The 17,582-nt window shown below is 36.6% G+C and overlaps 2 protein-coding genes across 3 annotated transcripts; both read left to right on the top strand.

The window, feature by feature from the left end:
• The first annotated feature begins 221 nt into the window (after positions 1-221).
• Positions 222-7,363, top strand: LOC118032743 (kinesin-like protein KIN-14T). Of its 2 annotated transcripts, none has more exons than XM_035037533.2 (12): positions 222-772; positions 1,261-1,561; positions 1,693-1,776; positions 2,034-2,201; positions 2,327-2,433; positions 2,630-2,808; positions 3,063-3,224; positions 3,410-3,625; positions 3,811-3,848; positions 4,117-4,247; positions 4,493-5,942; positions 6,181-7,363. In XM_035037533.2, the coding sequence occupies exons 2-12, from the start codon at positions 1,366-1,368 to the stop codon at positions 6,294-6,296; spliced, it is 2,847 nt and encodes a 948-aa protein (XP_034893424.1). In that variant the 5' UTR covers positions 222-772; positions 1,261-1,365; the 3' UTR covers positions 6,297-7,363. The 2 variants fall into 2 exon arrangements, with proteins under 2 accessions (XP_034893424.1, XP_073268206.1); XM_073412105.1 differs by having other exon boundaries at positions 1,248-1,561.
• A 67-nt stretch (positions 7,364-7,430) lies between these two features.
• LOC118032745 (transcription factor Pur-alpha 1) lies at positions 7,431-11,942 on the top strand. The gene is made up of 5 exons (XM_035037537.2): positions 7,431-8,003; positions 8,115-8,162; positions 10,694-10,834; positions 10,958-11,203; positions 11,454-11,942. The coding sequence occupies exons 1-5, from the start codon at positions 7,701-7,703 to the stop codon at positions 11,604-11,606; spliced, it is 891 nt and encodes a 296-aa protein (XP_034893428.1). The 5' UTR covers positions 7,431-7,700; the 3' UTR covers positions 11,607-11,942.
• Positions 11,943-17,582: the final 5,640 nt, after the last annotated feature.

The following is a 17,582-nucleotide window of genomic DNA, read 5'->3' as shown; positions in this document are numbered from 1 at the left end:
CGTGCTTTGCACATCAATTATTAAGTAGCCATGAGATCATGAATGTTGGATCATAAATATATGCATACTCAATCCAAAGACTACCATTGTTATGGTTGGTGAGCTAGCATTAATGGAATTATATACCAAGTCTTTAATCAATACATAGCAGAAGCAGCAGCAGCTCATCATCATGATCAACCGGTAATATCATTTCACCCCAATTAGTCATCTAAAGAAGAAGTGCTGGCTGTGTGAATTATCATATGCATCCTCTATATATGTTGGGTATGCATATTTGGTATATATGTGCCCTTCACCACAGACAACTCTCTCTCCTCTCTCTAGTATTCCTCCAAGGCAAGGCAGACAGGCCTTTTGTCACGATGTTGGCTAGAGACCACCGATATTAATAATCTGTAGTAGCATCACAACACATAATTGAATGCTTTAGTGTTCATTTCTGCTGGCTCTCACATGGGGTTTCAGATAGATAGATCAGATAAACAGTGTTATTTTCAGTTGTCATAATTTGAGCAATCTTGACAGGTATTACTTGTAGTTCACCATAACACCACCACCATAGCCTGATTCGCTTCTCTTCCCTTCTGCTAGCTATATTTCATATCATCAGGACTACTTCTGTTCCCATTCAAAGCCTTTTCTTTTTTCTTTTTTCAAGGAAAGGAATTTCTGTTAATGTTGTATCATCATGCATGTGTCTAATTGGTCCAGGATCGGCCATGTTAGTTGTGGATGAGCTTAACTCTCAAGTACCATAGCCATATTACCGGTATTTTCTTTTATCTGAATCCTCATCCCCCAAAATTTAACTTTATTTCTTTTTGTGCTTCTCCTCAATTCATTAGTGTTAAAATATAATTCAACGCATCATTGTAGATCTTTCTTTTGAGCAGGAAATAAATTAAAGAGGTACAGTAAGCAGAGAGCTTACATTGAATCTTCTTGTATTGTTTACTTCCCTAGCTGCCCTGTCTCATTCAACTGACTATTGTTGACTGTTTCTTGAGTTCATTTTCTGTCCTTTTTTTCTTCAATACAAAATGGCAGCATATAGAAGCTTTCAACAACTTGGCATACAAGAAATTTCTCCTGCCTTTGCTATAATGTTATTCAGTTCTTAATTATAGTTTTAGTTTCTTAATAGTTTCAGCCATTTCTAGAAAGTGAAGCATTCAATCTTTATTATTTCTGAAAGTCAAGGTTCTTGTTCAAACTAGACTATTTCAACTGTTTATGGACTACAGTTCTCTTGTTCAGTTGCCGAGTGTGGACTTAAAATAAAGGGCTGGAGGTCATGTAGATGAATGAAACAAAGAAACCATATATGTGTTTTCCACAGACTAGTCTTGACAAGCAGAGAAGATGGATTCGGGAAAATCTATTAGAAATCTTGCTGTATCCCTTCATTCTCTACTTGGGCTAGAGGCACATCTGACTTCCAACTGGGTTAAATCAGTTTCTGAAACAATAAAAACCCTTCCATCTGAAAAATCAGTTGACATGCAGCCAACCAAGTCTGATACCGATGATGATGGTGATTCAATTTCAAAAATACAAGGTAAAAGAAAAACCCTCGTTTTTTTTCTTCCTAAATCTAGATTTTTTTTCTTCCTAAATCTAGATGCTCCCGTGTCCCTTATTCTTCTTATATTTACTGCTCACTCTTCTATAAAATTTTTCTGTGAACAGATGAACTGACTGTCTTGAATAACCACATAAACCAACTGAACATAAAGAGGAGGCAGATCCTAAATGAGTTCTTGGACTTGAAAGGTTAGTCAGGTTTCTTTACTGTGATTCAACGAGCATAAAAAATTATCAAGTTGTGCAGAGAAACAGCCATAAATTGAGACTTGGCTTCTACGAAATCATGATCATGTTTTTGTCACCTTAAATATCGACTGATAGCTTGAGTAGAGGCAGACAAGTTGCTGGACTGACACTTCACGCCATTCCAACAAGTCATTGCATGGATGATTGCTTTCAACTAACTACAACTGTATATATGATCATCATATTTGTCATTGCAGGGAACATCCGTGTATTTTGTCGAATAAGACCTATCGCATTTGGGGAGAATTTAGGCCATTTAAGACCTGTTGTAGCATCGAATTCAAATGAAGTTGTTCTAAAGCTTATGGAGAATAAGAGCAAGAGTTACAATTTTGACAAGGTTTTCCATCCAGGTTCCTCCCAAGGTGCTTGACGAAGATCAAGTTTCTCTGGTGATTTCGTTTCTTATTCTTCCTTGAACAAAAAGCAAGTAGAAAGCTATTTTATCTTCATTTGACATGACCATGCTTTAATAGTTGGAAATTTCCAGATGAAGTGTTTACAGAAGTTGAACCCATCATCAAATCAGTCATTGATGGTTACAATGCCTGCATTTTTGCATATGGGCAAACCGGCACAGGAAAAACTTTCACAATGGTAAGAACTAACTATATATCTAAGATTTCACTCGCAACATTTTTAGGTATTTCAGAGGTTATTTGTTACACAGCCCTTTGTCTAGAGTCCTAACGGCACACACTATGCTGAAGACAAAAATTCTACTTGGATTAAGGTATTCAATCTACGTTTGACTCTTCTAACTGTATGTTGTTCTTGGTTTAATAAATAATAGGAAGGTAGTGCAGATACTACAGGCATAGTGCCACGGGCTATTGAGGCTCTGTTTAAGCAAGCAGTGGATTGTAACCATGCATTTCTCATCAGTTTCAGTATGCTTGAGATTTACATGGGGCATCTAAAGGACTTGCTTGTCCCCAAACCAACAAAAGCTACAGACCCGATGCCACCTTGGTAAGTTTAACTAGCGAAATTGCTAGAATTAACAGAAGGTTTGTTCTCTTTAAGAGTCCACAAAGCTAATCCACCAGTCATTGGAATCAGTGTAAGAAACAGGTCATAAATCAGTAACTAACCTGCCTTTGCAGAACAGTATATTCTCAGGTCATAAATGTTTTCTAGGCACGGGGTTATCTAGCTGCATTTTTAATCATTTTAAATGTATTAAGGCGATCCTTTCTGACACGATCCAAAATCTCTAAATACAGCCTTTCAATTCAAACAGATCCAAAGGGAGGAATTGAAATTGACAACCTTGTGGCCATTAAAGTGAACGACTTCAACCAAGCTCTGAGGCTGTACAGATTGGGTTGCCGATTCAGAACAACTGCCTCCACAAATTCCAACCTGACATCCAGCAGATCTCACTGGTAATCGACTTTACCTGATTAGACTGTTGTATGTCAGTCAGTGCAGTTCAGCACGAGAATAGAGCTTGAAAAACAGCCAGCCGTGCAGTGGTCTTGATATATGTACTGATTCCAGAACATCCTTTGAGAAAAGGAAGTTATTATCCTCTGTTCTAATCTTGTTTCTTATATATTGCTCATAATAGCATGATACGGGTAGCAATAACTTGCTTCGATGCTGCTGAAAGGCGACGGGAAACAAATAAATTATGGTTAGTTGACCTCGGGGGAAGCGAGCGTGTATTGAAGACTAAGGCATGGGGCAAAAGACTCGATGAAGGGAAAGCCATTAATCTGTCACTCTCTGCTCTTGGGGATGTGATTAGTGCCCTCCAAAGGAAAAGGCACCATATACCTTACAGGTAACAGTGAGCTCACCAAATATGAGAGTTTGGCCTTTTGGCCATTCAGCCCTATTTCGTTCATATCTTCCATCAAAGTAAGAATCCGCAGTTGGTTGTTTAAAACAGTCATAGAATTGTCACTAGTTCTTATGGTTTCTCCAGAGTCCCAACTAAAAGCTAACTTATGGTTTTACTCTTGACAGGAATAGCAAGCTGACACAAGTTCTTAAAGATTCTTTAGGTAACTATCCTTAATCATGTCCACACTCCTATCTATGTGATTACAGCCGCTAACCAGACGCGGGGTGTTTTGTTCTCATCTCTGTTTTAGTGCTCTACTAATTCTCAAACAACAATTTATATCAGAGCTATTTCTCTCATATCTGTTATATATTCCTTTCTTGATACGTGACTTGTTGAAGAAAATAACTCATTGTCATATAGACCATCTTCTTCACTTCCATCTAAATATTCTTTGCTAATGTAGTCCCCTCCGCGCCTATCCTCAGGTGATGATTCAAAAACAATTATGCTGGTCCATGTCAGTCCCAGAGAAGAAGATTTGTGTGAGACCATATGTTCTTTAAATTTTGCAACAAGGGTGAAAAGCGTTCATCTAGGAAATGATCAGGATACAATTGTAAGTAGACAGAAAAAAAAAAAACCTTTGATTAAATGACTATGTCAAATTATAAAATTTAACTACGTCACTTGTTATTAACTCCAAAAACTCTTCCACGACTATGTTTTGAGTCCAGAAGAAGTCTGTTAAATATAATCTCATGAACATAATTAGATTTTCAAATTCTATTGAACAGTTTAAGTGAAGCTAGTAAAATAAAATAATAGACGAACTGACCAATGAGGTGAACGTTTGATAATCAGGAAGCGAAAGAGCAAAAGGAAGTTGCAATGGCAGATCTGCAGCAAGAGATGAAACATATTGAAGATGAACGGATGCTTGTTAGAAGTGACATTGAGAACTTAAACAAGAAATTAGAAAATCTAACAGGGACAAATCCATCGTCTAAGGAGCAACTGCAGGCATTCCATTCTTTAATCAACGAACAGCTTACAAAGAGCAGGATAGTAGATAATACAGTGACTCCCTTATCAAAGGTACCAAGATTTATGAGGCCAACCATTTGCAGCAAAAGAAAATCTGGGAGGGGGCATCAAACTTCTGAAGGAAGAGATGACACAGTCCTGACAAGAAGGAGAAGACCAATATCTCACCGCGCAGAGTCAGTGAGTTTCCCTGTAAAGGATCATTCAGAATACAATTCAGACCGCAGCATTTCCAGATCTAGCTGTTTGGCTGAGTTGAACATGAAAATTAGTGCTGATAATGCAACAGAATGCAGCCAAGACGCATCCGAAACTGATTTTAAATCCAATGGTCTCCAAGAACAAGAAAGAGCACCAGGAAATTCGATTAGTCAAAAGGTTGGCATCAGTCACATCCAGAAAAATAGCAGTAGACAGATGAACAAAATTAACCATATCAAATTTTCGAAGGTTGATAATTGGCTGCATCTACAGAAGAGTGAATCCACTCTAAGTAGTTGCAGTCAAAGGACAAAACGGGTTTTGGCTGTTCCAATTCCAGAGAGGAAACATAAGACTGATGTACAGAGCAAAGCAGACGAGAAAGTGCAAGACTATGTGTATACAAAGCAAGAAGTTGTCAACCATGATAAATTAAATAATCTTGCAACTACAGGGGCAGTTGGAAAGCCCATATCAGAAGTGGTCATTGAAAAACCACTGAAGATGTTAAGAGATTTATTTAATGAGGACTCAAGATCCGATGTTACTACTCCATTACAGACAACTGGAGGGGAAACAACGATACAAATACAGCATTCCATGGATGGCTCATTAACAGGGGATAGTGAAAATGACACCTCTTTTCCACCAGATGAGTGTTCTCCTAGACTTGAAGAATGTGAGGATGGCAACGGGGTCAATGCTATGTCAACTACACAGGCACCAGAAGGAAAAATACAAAGTTCAGATTGTTTCCTGCTAAAAAACAGTGGGTGCAGTGAATGTTATCCATCTGAGTTATATACTACTTCTGTTTGTTCAAAAAGAGATTCCGGTGTCTCCTTTTCCATGTTAGAACTGAAATCATGCTGTCAGCAAGCACCCACTGAATCAAATATGGAAGACAGTGAAACTCAAGGTTTTTACTCCTTTCAACCCTTGGAAAAAGAGACAAGACATGGCCTTCTTCAGTTGAAATCTCAAAGAGCTTTATTTACGAGCAGCGAAAATCATGAGGACTTAGCTGTGCCATTTGGTAAACCAGAAGGAAAAGTTCAGAACACAGGTAAAACTTCAATGTCTAAACTAAATATTTCTCTCATGTCTTGACCATGTTCATGGTTATAAATGGAGCAATGGCCAACCTCCAAATCCCCCCCCCCTTTTTTTTTCTTCCTTTAACATTTAAAAACAAAACCTCTAAGGTAACTTCCATGAAATAAAAACCAACTTGTATCTCATGGTTATTCCTATTTAGTAAGGTTACAGTTCATCTTCTTACAATTTGCTCATGTTTTGGGCAGGAATATGCCATGTTGTTATGCAGAAAATCGAGATTTTATGCTCAAGTGCTCTTCTAGGATTAGGACTTTATAACCTGGGATTTGACCATGATTTCTTCTATGGTTTAATGCTTTGAAGCAGCTCCAGTGGATGACGACCTGTGTAATGTATATATTTATTTTTCTGTCTGTATACAATATGCTCATTTCAACTTTACTATCCCTGGCAAGGCTACAACAGTGGGATATCCTAGAAGCTATCTTGCATAAAAAATTCTTATGCTGTGAGTCCAGTCTGTATTTTTATTTATTTATTTATTTTTCCTGAACGAGAACTCACAAAATGTAGCAGCAGCATTATTTAAATAGAACTACATGGGATTTTGGAGGAAGGAGTGTCAAACAAGCTGATTATCTGTCAACTCACTTGTCTTTTTAAAAGAAAAGGGAACCTCAATATTAACAGGCTGATTGTGTTTTCATCATTTTTGCAACTGAACTTGCCAACTCTGCATACCTGGAATTATATTAGCACAGAAACAAAACATTGGAAGCAGGGAAGGAAAAGGAAAATTGATATGTGTGAACATGAAAATCTACCAACAGGCCAAGAAAAATATGCAGATTTTGCAAAGACACAACTCCTTGCTGAGAAATGAGATGTCGAAGCCATTCCCATGTCAATGTGAGTATTATTGCTTGACTGCTGAACATGTGAAGTACGGCAGGCTTTGAGATGGTTACAGCATTTAGTTATCCAACGCCACCGGAAGTTGGATTAGTAACCTTTAGAAGTAGAATTGCATCCTATATTTTATTTTTATTTTTTTTGAAGGAAAAAAAAGAAAAAAGAAGAGGACAGGAGTGGGCTGGATTGTAATAAATAAGTAATAGTAATGCATAGATGGGGTAAACAAGACAAGGGAATTGTGCAAATTAAGGGCCCTGCTTGCTCGCCAACTCCAAGCGAGCAGTTAAATAAATAAAAAAATAAATAAAAGCCTTGTCTTGTTGTTATTTTAGTCGTCCAGTTCAGTCCTTGACTTGAGTTCAGCTCACAAGAGTTTCACTGGGTTGGAGGAGGGAGACTTCACTTCACTTTTCACAGAGAGGGAGAGACAGAGAGAAGTAAGTAGTTGTAAATTTTATTTTACCAGACAGACTAGACTGGCTGTCTTATTATATTTTCCTTATTTTTTGTTTTTTTAAAAACCAAATGAAAATGGGGCCAAGTCAATGGTATGGTGGTTCGTTCACTATCCCTCTTGCTTCAGTTTCTCCTTTTCCCCTTCCCTTCTTCTCTTCTCTTCTCTCTCCGAACCCTAAACCAAAATTCTATTACGCCATCCTCCTCCTCGATCTTCCTCCTAAACCTCTAACTTCCACATCTTACTCTTCTTATTGTTGTTCTTGTTTTTGCTGCTCCTGCTCTTCCCGATTGGAGCGTGTCGCAATCTATCGTTATCTTTCAGATCTACCTCCTCCATCACCAGTCCTTTTTTAAAAAAATCAAAATAACTTATTATTATTTAGTAGACTAGATGGAGGGGAATTCTGGTGGAGGTAGTGGCAGTGGAGCAGCAGCAGCGGGTGGAGGAGGAGGGAATGATGTTGAGCTCATGTGTAAGACTCTACAAGTGGAACACAAGCTTTTCTATTTTGATCTAAAAGAGAATCCTCGGGGTCGTTACCTGAAGATATCGGAGAAGACTTCAGCCACCAGGTCCACCATCATCGTCCCCTTCTCTGGGATTTCTTGGTTCTTGGATCTCTTCAATCACTACGTTGATAATTCTGCTGATGATCAGGACCTCTTTAGCAAGGAATTGCAGCTCGACACCAAGGCATTCTTTTTAATTCCACCTCCTTCTCTGTTACCACTATCTCTAATCACTAATAGCGTTACCATTCATTCCAAATTCCAATTAATTAATTCCCATTTCCATTACTGTCAGGTTTTCTACTTTGACATTGGTGAAAACAGAAGGGGCCGCTTCTTGAAGGTACACTGTTCCCCCTCCAAAATTTAAATCGTTGCTCCCCACATAATAAAATAAAACTATGCTATGCTTCCTATTTTAATTGCTTTTAATAACCACATTGATTCTCAATCTATTTGCTGTGACACTGTGCTATGCTATGCTTCTTATTTGTTGCTGTTAAGCAGACCCGACAACAAGCCATGCTTATCTATACACAGCCTTTTATGCTCCGTGGCATGGTCTAGGGTTTAAGGTTTAGAGAGAGATTATGTCGTTACCTGGTACTTATTTTTATCTATCCCAACATCGAATTGAGAGGGCTTGCCACCTCTTAACCTCCTACTTCAATAAAATATCATTCTGCCACTCCGTGGGCTCTTCTTCATGAAGCAGCTGCCGAGACTACAGCTCCTTTTACTCTTGTCATCTCCTTAAATTTATTTACCCAGGATAGGAATAGGATAAGCACTTCTTCTTCACTCCGCTATGATGCAACAAGAGCCTTTATAGGCACTTCATTTACCCATATTCCTGAAGATCCGAGGGTGCTTTTATTTCCCTTCTTTTGGTTGCCTCTAGCTTGTTCTTTTGGAGAAACTCATTCTCCAAAATTTTGTATATTTCCCTCCTAGTAGTTTTTTATTTTTTCCTCCAACTAATAACTAGTTCCTATATAATAATAATGCTGTACTTGAAATTAAGGCTAACCTCGGCGCTGTCTTTGAGAACTGTTAAGAACATACACATGGACAGGATTTTATCTTTGCACTTGCTGTTAAATGGTCAACTTCCATGCTCTTATGCTATTCTTCCGTAAAAAAAGGGGACAAATTGGTAGGGTATCAATAATCTCGTACAATCCTTGCAGAGTATAGGATTCATACAACCAGGCTTCATGTAGTGGCAGGCTTTTGCATGAAAGAGTTTGAACATTTCCCAGTTTTGGATGTTTCAGCAAAAGTCTAGATACATCTATATGTCTAAACATTGGTCATTCTAAATCACAAGAGCAAAATGGAAACAAGATTTTTGCCTAGGTCTTACTGTTCTCGTAAACTCTCCTCTGTTGTGACCATTCGATGCTGCACATGGACATGCTATTAGGAAGAGAGTTTCCAGGGAGCTGCAATCGCCTTTATATAAGTTCTCTGAGCATTACTCTATCAACTGTACAATGAATATAGTTTGCAAGCTGCCAACTCTTTTCAAGAACGTACTTTCTTCTAGGAAATGTTTGATTTGCTCGTACCTTCCAACTCCAATTAGTGAAAGAAATTTGTATGAGTTGTGATGTAGATGGAAACACAAAAACAAAGAAGACAACAACAAGAATGACAGAGTTTGACATAATAGGGTTAGCACAACAAGAACCCTAGTTTTATTTATCATAATGAAGTTTGATATATTCTGCCTCTCTAAGAGGTTTATATCTCAGAAACCGACCTTAACAAGAAAAGAAAATCAGAATCCTTAAATAAAAAGAAAAAAATAACAAGATATCCAAAAACAACATAAAATTCAGAAAAATAACAATGCTGGCTCAAACAATATCTTCGGGACCTGATATTGGGGGATTGAAAGTTATGGCCTTTTATTGCTAAGTTATTGGTTTGGGCGTAGCTCTGTCTCACAAATCTATAAATGCATCTGGTAAGCTATCTGCATACCTGTTGGTGGCAAACCCCTATCTAACTTTGGCAGATCCCCATCTAACTCTTCAAAACCTTCACTTTCTTCTAGCTTGACCACATCAAGTTGTCTTTCCTATCTATAGTGGATCCAGAACCTAGTATGAACTTGCAACCTATAAGACCATTTTAGGCTATTCGTGGCCATTGCATCAAAATCACCATCCCTTGGGATGATCAGATTTCTACTAGAGGAATTGCTATGCATGTCCTGAAAATCCACTTTTATGGAAAGTTCCTTTAAAGAAGCTGTATATTTTATCAAATTTACTGTTCCCTTCAGCTTCAAAACCTTTCTTTCTGTCATTGTATAATTTATTTTATACACCCCTTATTTTTGGGAGTCTTTGTTGATGCCACAAAGTCAAAACATGGTTCAAAATCTCCTAACTTGTATGTTGTAATTTTGTATAATGAGGAAACTTGATGGGAAGTAATGGAGCATGATAAAGAAACTTCATCCTATATAAAGTTTATCACCTAAAAAAAGAAGAGAGATAAAGCCATATTTATGCTTCAATGAAATATGAGAAGAAAAACTATCAAGGAAAAGAATGTAATAATGTCTTGACATATTTTTTTGATCTTCACTAGCATTTGCTCATTCTTTCAAAACTCCTGGGTAAGTTATACAAAGTCTGCTTAGCTTTTTTCCTTTTAGGAGATGTAATTTGCGTGCAGAAGAATGATTGAACATATGCAAGAGTGACAGAGCAGCAGAACTTTCAGACATTAAGCATGCCGTCACTTTGAGAAAAAAACAAAAAGGAAATCGGTGTTCTTTGTACATTTTTTCCCCTTCAGGGACTATTCAACTTGCTACAATGATCGAAGTTCACTTCTCTAATAGACATACTTGTACAGGTGTCTGAAGCTTCTGTCAGTAGAAACCGAAGTACTATTATTATTCCTGCTGGAAGTTCGCGGGATGAAGGGTGGGCAGCGTTTAGGAACATTCTGGCTGAGATAAATGAAGCATCAAGACTTTTTATGCTGCCCAATCAGGTGATGCGGTGTTACATGTGCAATCACTTTCCCTTCTTCCACTAAAAAGAAAAACTTTCTCATTTATTAAGGGGGTCTCACTTGTATTATTTCATCCATCTGTTTTTATGCTTGCCAAAACAGCAAAGTTCTGAAACTTCAGAGCAACTTGCTGGACTTTCTGATGACGTAGGGGCTGGCTTCATATCTGGGCACAGTAGCCAATCACCCGCGCCTACTTCTGAACTGAATGTAGACAGATCGGTTGAACTGCCCCCACAGGATGAAATTGGTAATCTGGGGGTATCAAAGGTAATCAGAGTTGATCAGAAAAGATTCTTCTTTGATCTGGGTAGCAACAACAGAGGTCATTTTCTGAGGATTTCTGAGGTGAGATTTTAAGAGAAGTTTTAATTATAGTCCAATAAGAGTTTTTCTTATTTTTCTTTTTTGGCCGTGGGAAGGGTGGAGTGATTAATATTTGATAGAATGTAAATTTCTATTTAAGAAGAGGTACCAATGGCCAATGGGCACTGCCCCTATACTGGGTCAGGAAAGCCACGTATCCATGATTCTGTGTTGTGAAGTGAAGGCTTATGGTGTCCATTTGAAATCGTGATGGAATGTTGTCGAAATGCAGGTTGCAGGTAATGATAGGTCCTCCATAATTCTGCCACTTTCTGGGCTGAAGCAGTTTCATGAGATTGTGGGTCATTTTGTGGAGATAACCAAAGATCGAATTGAAGGAATGACAGGAGCTAATGTTCGGACTATAGACCCCCCTCGAAGATGAATGCTTGTGATTTGAAGGTTTGCAGAGAGAGATAGAGAGAAAACAGGAAATGGTGAAGACTATAGTGGGTTTGTGAAGAAGCATGTCACTCTGTATTCTGTCAAGGGGTTGCTTTGCCACATCAAAGTAGATGTTTGATTAGGGTGTGACTGTGGTCAGTTTGTGTTTCTGTTCTTTCAATCTTCCCTATTTTTTTTTCTCATTCAAGTCTAATAATCCGATTTATCTGTATGATGATGAACAGAAAAGTTTCGGAGATAGTTTACAGTGCGCTCTATGTAGTGAATAACAGAAGAAACGAATCAGATAATTGTAATTGTTAATTTTATTTTTTTTGATAGTGTGGCACTGGCAAGGTTGTTACATCTATCAATAATGCTTATTGCAGATGTTTTGTCCAGCTTCAGTTTCATGTCTCTCTCAGACAGCTTGTAAAGATGCCTTTTAAATGGTATTTAGAAAACTTAGCTTACTCGAAGAACAAAGAATCAAGAGCAGAACAGGAACTTAGAGGTTATTGCAATCCCTCAAATTTTATTTATAGATAAAATCAAAGATTACAAGATGTTTATCAATTATCATAAATAAAAGAATCATAACAGCTATATCCATCTTTATCTAAGGGATCATGTAATTACGTAGACTTATTCTAAGTCAAGTAAATATCTAGCTAAACTTAAGCCTAAAATTCATGACATAAAAAAAAAATACCATAACATATAGGTAAGTATGACTAAAAAATAGCTGATAATAACCTTAAGCTTTGTGTCACTTCAACACTCCTCCATGTTTTGGTGTCAAAGCTACACATTCCACTCCTTTTCCTTGTAGCTTTAAATCTGTCTTTAGCTAAAGACTTAATAAACAAATATGCTAACTGTTTTGATGAGGTGCAATAAACTAACTCTACTCCCTTTCTTGCTGAAATTGTCTAACAGCATGAAACTTAATGTTTATATGATTAGTTCTATCATGAACATAATTTTTTAAAATAGCTATTGCTAAAGTGTTATCATAGAACAATTCTGTGGGACTTCATTGATCAAAGTCAAGATTAATTAGCATTTTCCTTAACCAGATCAATTGTTTTACTACCATATAAGATGCTATATACTTTGCCTTCGCGGTAGAATGTGCAACCAATGATTGCTTCTTTGAATTTCAACAGAAAATACTTCCTCTTATAGCAAAACAATATCTTGAGGTGCTCATCATTACATCATCACTTCTAACCCAACGACGGTTAGAAAAAGCAAGTTTAATAAAACTAGATTTCACAAAATGTATGCCAAACTCTATGGTCCCTTTTAGATATCTTGGAACCCTTTTGGCTACCACATAGTGAATTTAACTTGGATTTTGCATGAACCTAGAAAGGTAATTGATAGCAAACATAATATCTAAACGTGTAGTAGTTAAATATAACAAGATGTCAACTAAACTTCTATAAGCTTTACTATCTGGTTTTTGAGCTCCATCCTTTTTTTTAAAACTTCTTTCTTGGTACCATATATGTACTAACTGGTTTGCAATTTTTCGTTGCAAACTTATTTAGTAGCTTTAAAGGGAACCTCTTTTGACACAAGAAATAACCATATGCATATTGAGTTACCTTCATGCTTATAAAAACATGTCAGCAAACCAAGTTCATTCATCTCAAACTTATTCTTCATGTTGGCTTTAAATTCTTCTACCAATTTCTCTTTGTCACTTGTGATGAACAAATCATCTACATATATTGACACAATTAGCTTATGTTTACTAGCATGCTTCCCATACAAAGTTACTTTATTTATACTCCTTTCAAAGCCTAAGCTTAAAAGTGACCATCTAGTCTGCTACACTAGGCCTTAAAAGTCTGTTTAAGTCCATATAAAGCCTTCTTTAGCAAATATACTTTATTTGCTGCATTCTTTTCTTTAAAACCATCAGGTTGTTCAACATATATTTCTTCACTTAAAAAGCCATTTAAAAATGTAGATTTGACATCCAATTAAAAGATATACCAAGCACTTTGACCTATTAAAACGAGCAAAAATTTTATTGTATCAAGCCTAGACACTAGGGAAAAAGTGTGAGTGAAATCAATACATGGTTCCTATGAATATCTATTTACTACAAACCTTCCCTTGTACTTATTGATATTCCCATCTATATTTAATTTAGTTTTAAAAATCCATTTCACGCCTATTACTTTCTTGTGAACTTATTTGTCTATCAATATCCAAGTTTGATTCTTTTCAATCATGGTGAGCTCCTTCTTTATTACTGCTCTCATAACCCAAAATTTGACTCCTATTTTATTAAAAAAAAAAACAAAAAAATATGAAATGGAAAAAAAATAAGGAATAAATTGAAATTTAGGCCAAGATAACATAAATTAGAAGTTTAAGAACTTAATTAAACTCTTGACTAGTTTAGTTAATTAAATTAAGGGCTTAATTGGAGAATTGATAAGTTTTGAGACTTAATTAAGCTTGGAATTAATTTAATTAATCAAATCAAAGTGCTTAATTGGAGAATTAATAAGTTTTTAGACTTAATTGAACTTGAAATTAATTTATTCAGGGACTTAGTTGAAGAAATATCAAAGTTTGGGGTTTAGTTGCAGTCAAAATTGCAAAAATTAAAATCCAAGGACTAGCTTGAAAATGGTGTGGAAATGCAGGGTCCAATTATAGTTTAACCAGGGGCTTAATTACAAAACTTTCAAAACTTCACGGGTCAAAACGCAAATGACCATTTTATATCTCAAACCGGCATAGTTTGAAAGAACGTTGTTTATCTTCTTCTCTTTTAACCAGAGTCTGTTTTCACCAGTAAAGGCCGAGAAACGTTGTAGCAGTAATCATCCATTCATTTTAGTTATGGATGTTTTAATGGTTGCCATCCCTTTGCATCAACCGTCGAGAAACGTTAAAGCTTTGTACTCAAACACAATCTAAAAAAAAGAAAGAGAGGAAAGCGAGCAGGTGAGAGAGTACAAAAATCAGGCAGACAAAAACAAAAACAGAGGAAGAAGAAGCAATAAAAGAGAAAGGGAATAACCAACCACCGCGCCTTCGTCTTTGATGTCGTCCTTCGCTGCACAGGTAAGTTTCCATTCTCCGCATTCAATAAAACGTTCGAATGCAGTGTGAAGGTAATTTAATTACCTTCACACTGTTCATGCACACTGAATTTACTTCACGTGTGCTTCCTCTTCTTTTGCCCAGTCGGGTCATTGGCTAGGGCTAGTGACCTATCGGGGCTGGCTAGGTCACGCCCAGCTCACATGGGCTGAGCTGGACCCAACCCCAAATAAATAAATAAAATAATAAAAATAAAGAAATAGAAATTGTGCATGTCTTAGAAAAAAAAATAAATGTATTTTACTAATTTATTTACTAATGTCAGAATCAGAGATAAAAACATATATACTGATTTTTTTAGCTATGAATTTTTACCAGCGCCAAAGTTGGAATTATTCATAATGGAATTTTTACCAATGCTAGAGTTGGAATTATTCGTAGTTAAGTAATTACCAACGCTAGAGTTGGAATTACCCTCAATTGAATATTTACCAACACTACAATTGAAAGTATTTGTAATTAAATATTCATTGATGCTAGAGTTAGGAATATTAGCAGTGAATTGTCATAACACAAATAAACAAAATTTTTAACAATTTAAGATAAGATTAGCAATGCAATTTACCTCAAGTAAGGTGCGCTAGGGGTCCTAATACCTTCCCTAGCCACAACCAGTCCTGCACCATAGAATCTCTATTGACCAGTCAGGTTTTCTAGTTACCATAATACTAGGTGGCGACTCCTTAAATAAGACCATTCCCCATCAAAGAATAGGATGTCAAAAATATGTTCTTTCCAACGAGTTATTTTTAGGGACGTCGGGACGTCGGGTGCGACATAATGGCGACTCCACTGTGGACTAATGGACTAAGCTTTGCCTTTTGTTTGTCAATTGCTATAATATTTTTTATGTTGTGTTTATTTGTTTATTTTTCTTGCATTTACTATTTTAGCATGCATCCTTTTTTATATTGTCATGCATCACGTTAAGAGCATATACCTGAAAATCTAGGATAGGTGGGGAAGTAATGGTACCCCAACGACTTTAGCCTATGCAAGACTCGTGAAACCATCCAACTCTTGTTTGATTGTTTACTTGGAAGTGGTTGATATGCCAAACTGATATTACTTAGGGCCTCTATCTTCACGCTATTTGTAAGCCTCATATTGACCTTTCAAGGATGATCACTGAGCATGCGAGAGACCCTTTGAAACTAGATAATGACCAACCCCTTGGTGCATTCAATAATTAGGATTTTCTTATTAGGTTGTCATCCCATGAAGGGTGAGTTCGTATTTCAAACACATTTTTTTTTAATTGAATCAATATTTTGCATAATTGCATGATTTACATTTAGTAGGTTGAAATATAGGTTCCTCATTGAAACCCACCTATAACAATCATTCGAGAAAAAGACAAATAGAAAACAAAGAAAGAGCCTAGTTGGAAGCTCAACACCAAAAAGAGGTGGACAATCTTAGAGAAAAAGTCGCAAGGCTTACTAGTCTACTCGAACAGGCCTTGAGAGATAAATTCGGAACAGCAACACATATAGCTCAACTTAAACCTATGCCCGTAAATCTTTTCAATCCACAAAATCTGGGGGCAAATGGTTTGTCATTTGATTTTCAACAAGCCATGCATTTCCAACCAGCATACCCTACGAGAATGATGTTTACCATTGATTCTACAAAGAAGGAATCTTAAAAGGGCAAGATGGAAAAAAGAAGATGGTCTGAACAAATTTGTTGCTTTAGAGCAAAGGTTGAGGGCACTTGAGGGAATTCGCTTATATGATCCTATAAAGGCTGTTGAGATGTGTTTGGTGCCCAACGTGGTCTTTCCCAAAAAGTTTAGAGTGCCTGAATTTGTCAAATATAAGGGAACTTAATGCCCTATAACTCATCTCAAAGCACACTGCAACAAGATGGCTGAGGTGGTTGATGATGAGAAATTGTTGATTCATTTCTTTCAAGACAGCTTGAGTGACGCTGCCCTCACTTAGTATATGTGATTGGACAATACCAAGTTTAAAAAATGGAAGGATTTAGTTGATGCCTTCATGAGGCAATATAAGTTCAATATAGATGTGGGCCTTAATCGATTAAGCTTGGAAGCTATGGAGAAGGACAATAAAGAGTCCATAAGGGAATATGCTCGAAGATGGAGTGAGGTAGCTACACAATTTAACCCTTTCATATTGGAAAAAAGAGATGATCAATTTCCCCCCCAACATCTTTAAAGCTCTTTACTTAGAATACTTGTTTAGAAGCTCTGCACAACATTTCATTGACCTAGTTGTTATAGCTGAGAGGACTGAACAAGCCATTGGGTTAGGTAAGATTTGCTGACATGACTAAGAAGAATGGTTTTACTAAAAAAGAAAAGGACACTGAAGGTGGTTGCAAAGGCAATTATCGTTCCTATAGCTAATTTCTTCACACCGACTCTAGAAATCAACTATCTTAAAGATAAAGCTATGGTGATATTAACTGTGGAGAATGGTCTACGTATGACTTAAATTAACCGTTGAAAAGATGCCTTTGTCGAGGAGAATGAATGATTGAAAGATTTCAGAAATTCCAATCAATGATCGCTAAATTTTTAGCCCCTTTATGTGTTATCATACCAATATTCGTAGCTCAAGATATTGGCATAAGATCTTTGTTGTTGAACCTTTTTTTTCAAAGTATCAATGAAATATTGAGTTTATCCTTTAATTATGTTTATGACCAAGCATTATTCATTTTTCTAAGAGAGTTTCCTTTTACAAACTCACAAATACACCTTTGTAGCCTTGCATGATCTCATAGATCCAATTCATTTCTTTTACCAAAATCTGTTTTGTTAGAATGAATTTTGAAAAATTAAACTTGCTTTGGTTTCAAAATAACAATTTGATGT

The sequence above is a fragment of the Populus alba genome, chromosome 1, assembly GCF_005239225.2.
Source record: "Populus alba chromosome 1, ASM523922v2, whole genome shotgun sequence".
Classification (NCBI taxonomy): domain Eukaryota; kingdom Viridiplantae; phylum Streptophyta; class Magnoliopsida; order Malpighiales; family Salicaceae; genus Populus; species Populus alba.
Note: the sequence above shows the minus strand (reverse complement) of the source record. Positions and strands in the feature narration are given on the sequence as shown.

Excerpts from the sequence above, each read along its gene's own strand:
- LOC118032745 (XM_035037537.2), top strand. The coding sequence starts at position 7,701 with ATGGAGGGGAATTCTGGTGGAGGTAGTGGCAGTGGAGCAGCAGCAGCG. Across the intron at positions 8,004-8,114 it reads AATTGCAGCTCGACACCAAG|GTTTTCTACTTTGACATTGG; the intron begins GCATTCTTTTTA and ends CATTACTGTCAG. Across the intron at positions 11,204-11,453 it reads ATTTTCTGAGGATTTCTGAG|GTTGCAGGTAATGATAGGTC; the intron begins GTGAGATTTTAA and ends GTCGAAATGCAG.
- LOC118032743 (XM_035037533.2), top strand. The coding sequence starts at position 1,366 with ATGGATTCGGGAAAATCTATTAGAAATCTTGCTGTATCCCTTCATTCT. Across the intron at positions 1,562-1,692 it reads TTCAATTTCAAAAATACAAG|ATGAACTGACTGTCTTGAAT; the intron begins GTAAAAGAAAAA and ends TTCTGTGAACAG. Across the intron at positions 2,202-2,326 it reads CCATCCAGGTTCCTCCCAAG|ATGAAGTGTTTACAGAAGTT; the intron begins GTGCTTGACGAA and ends GGAAATTTCCAG.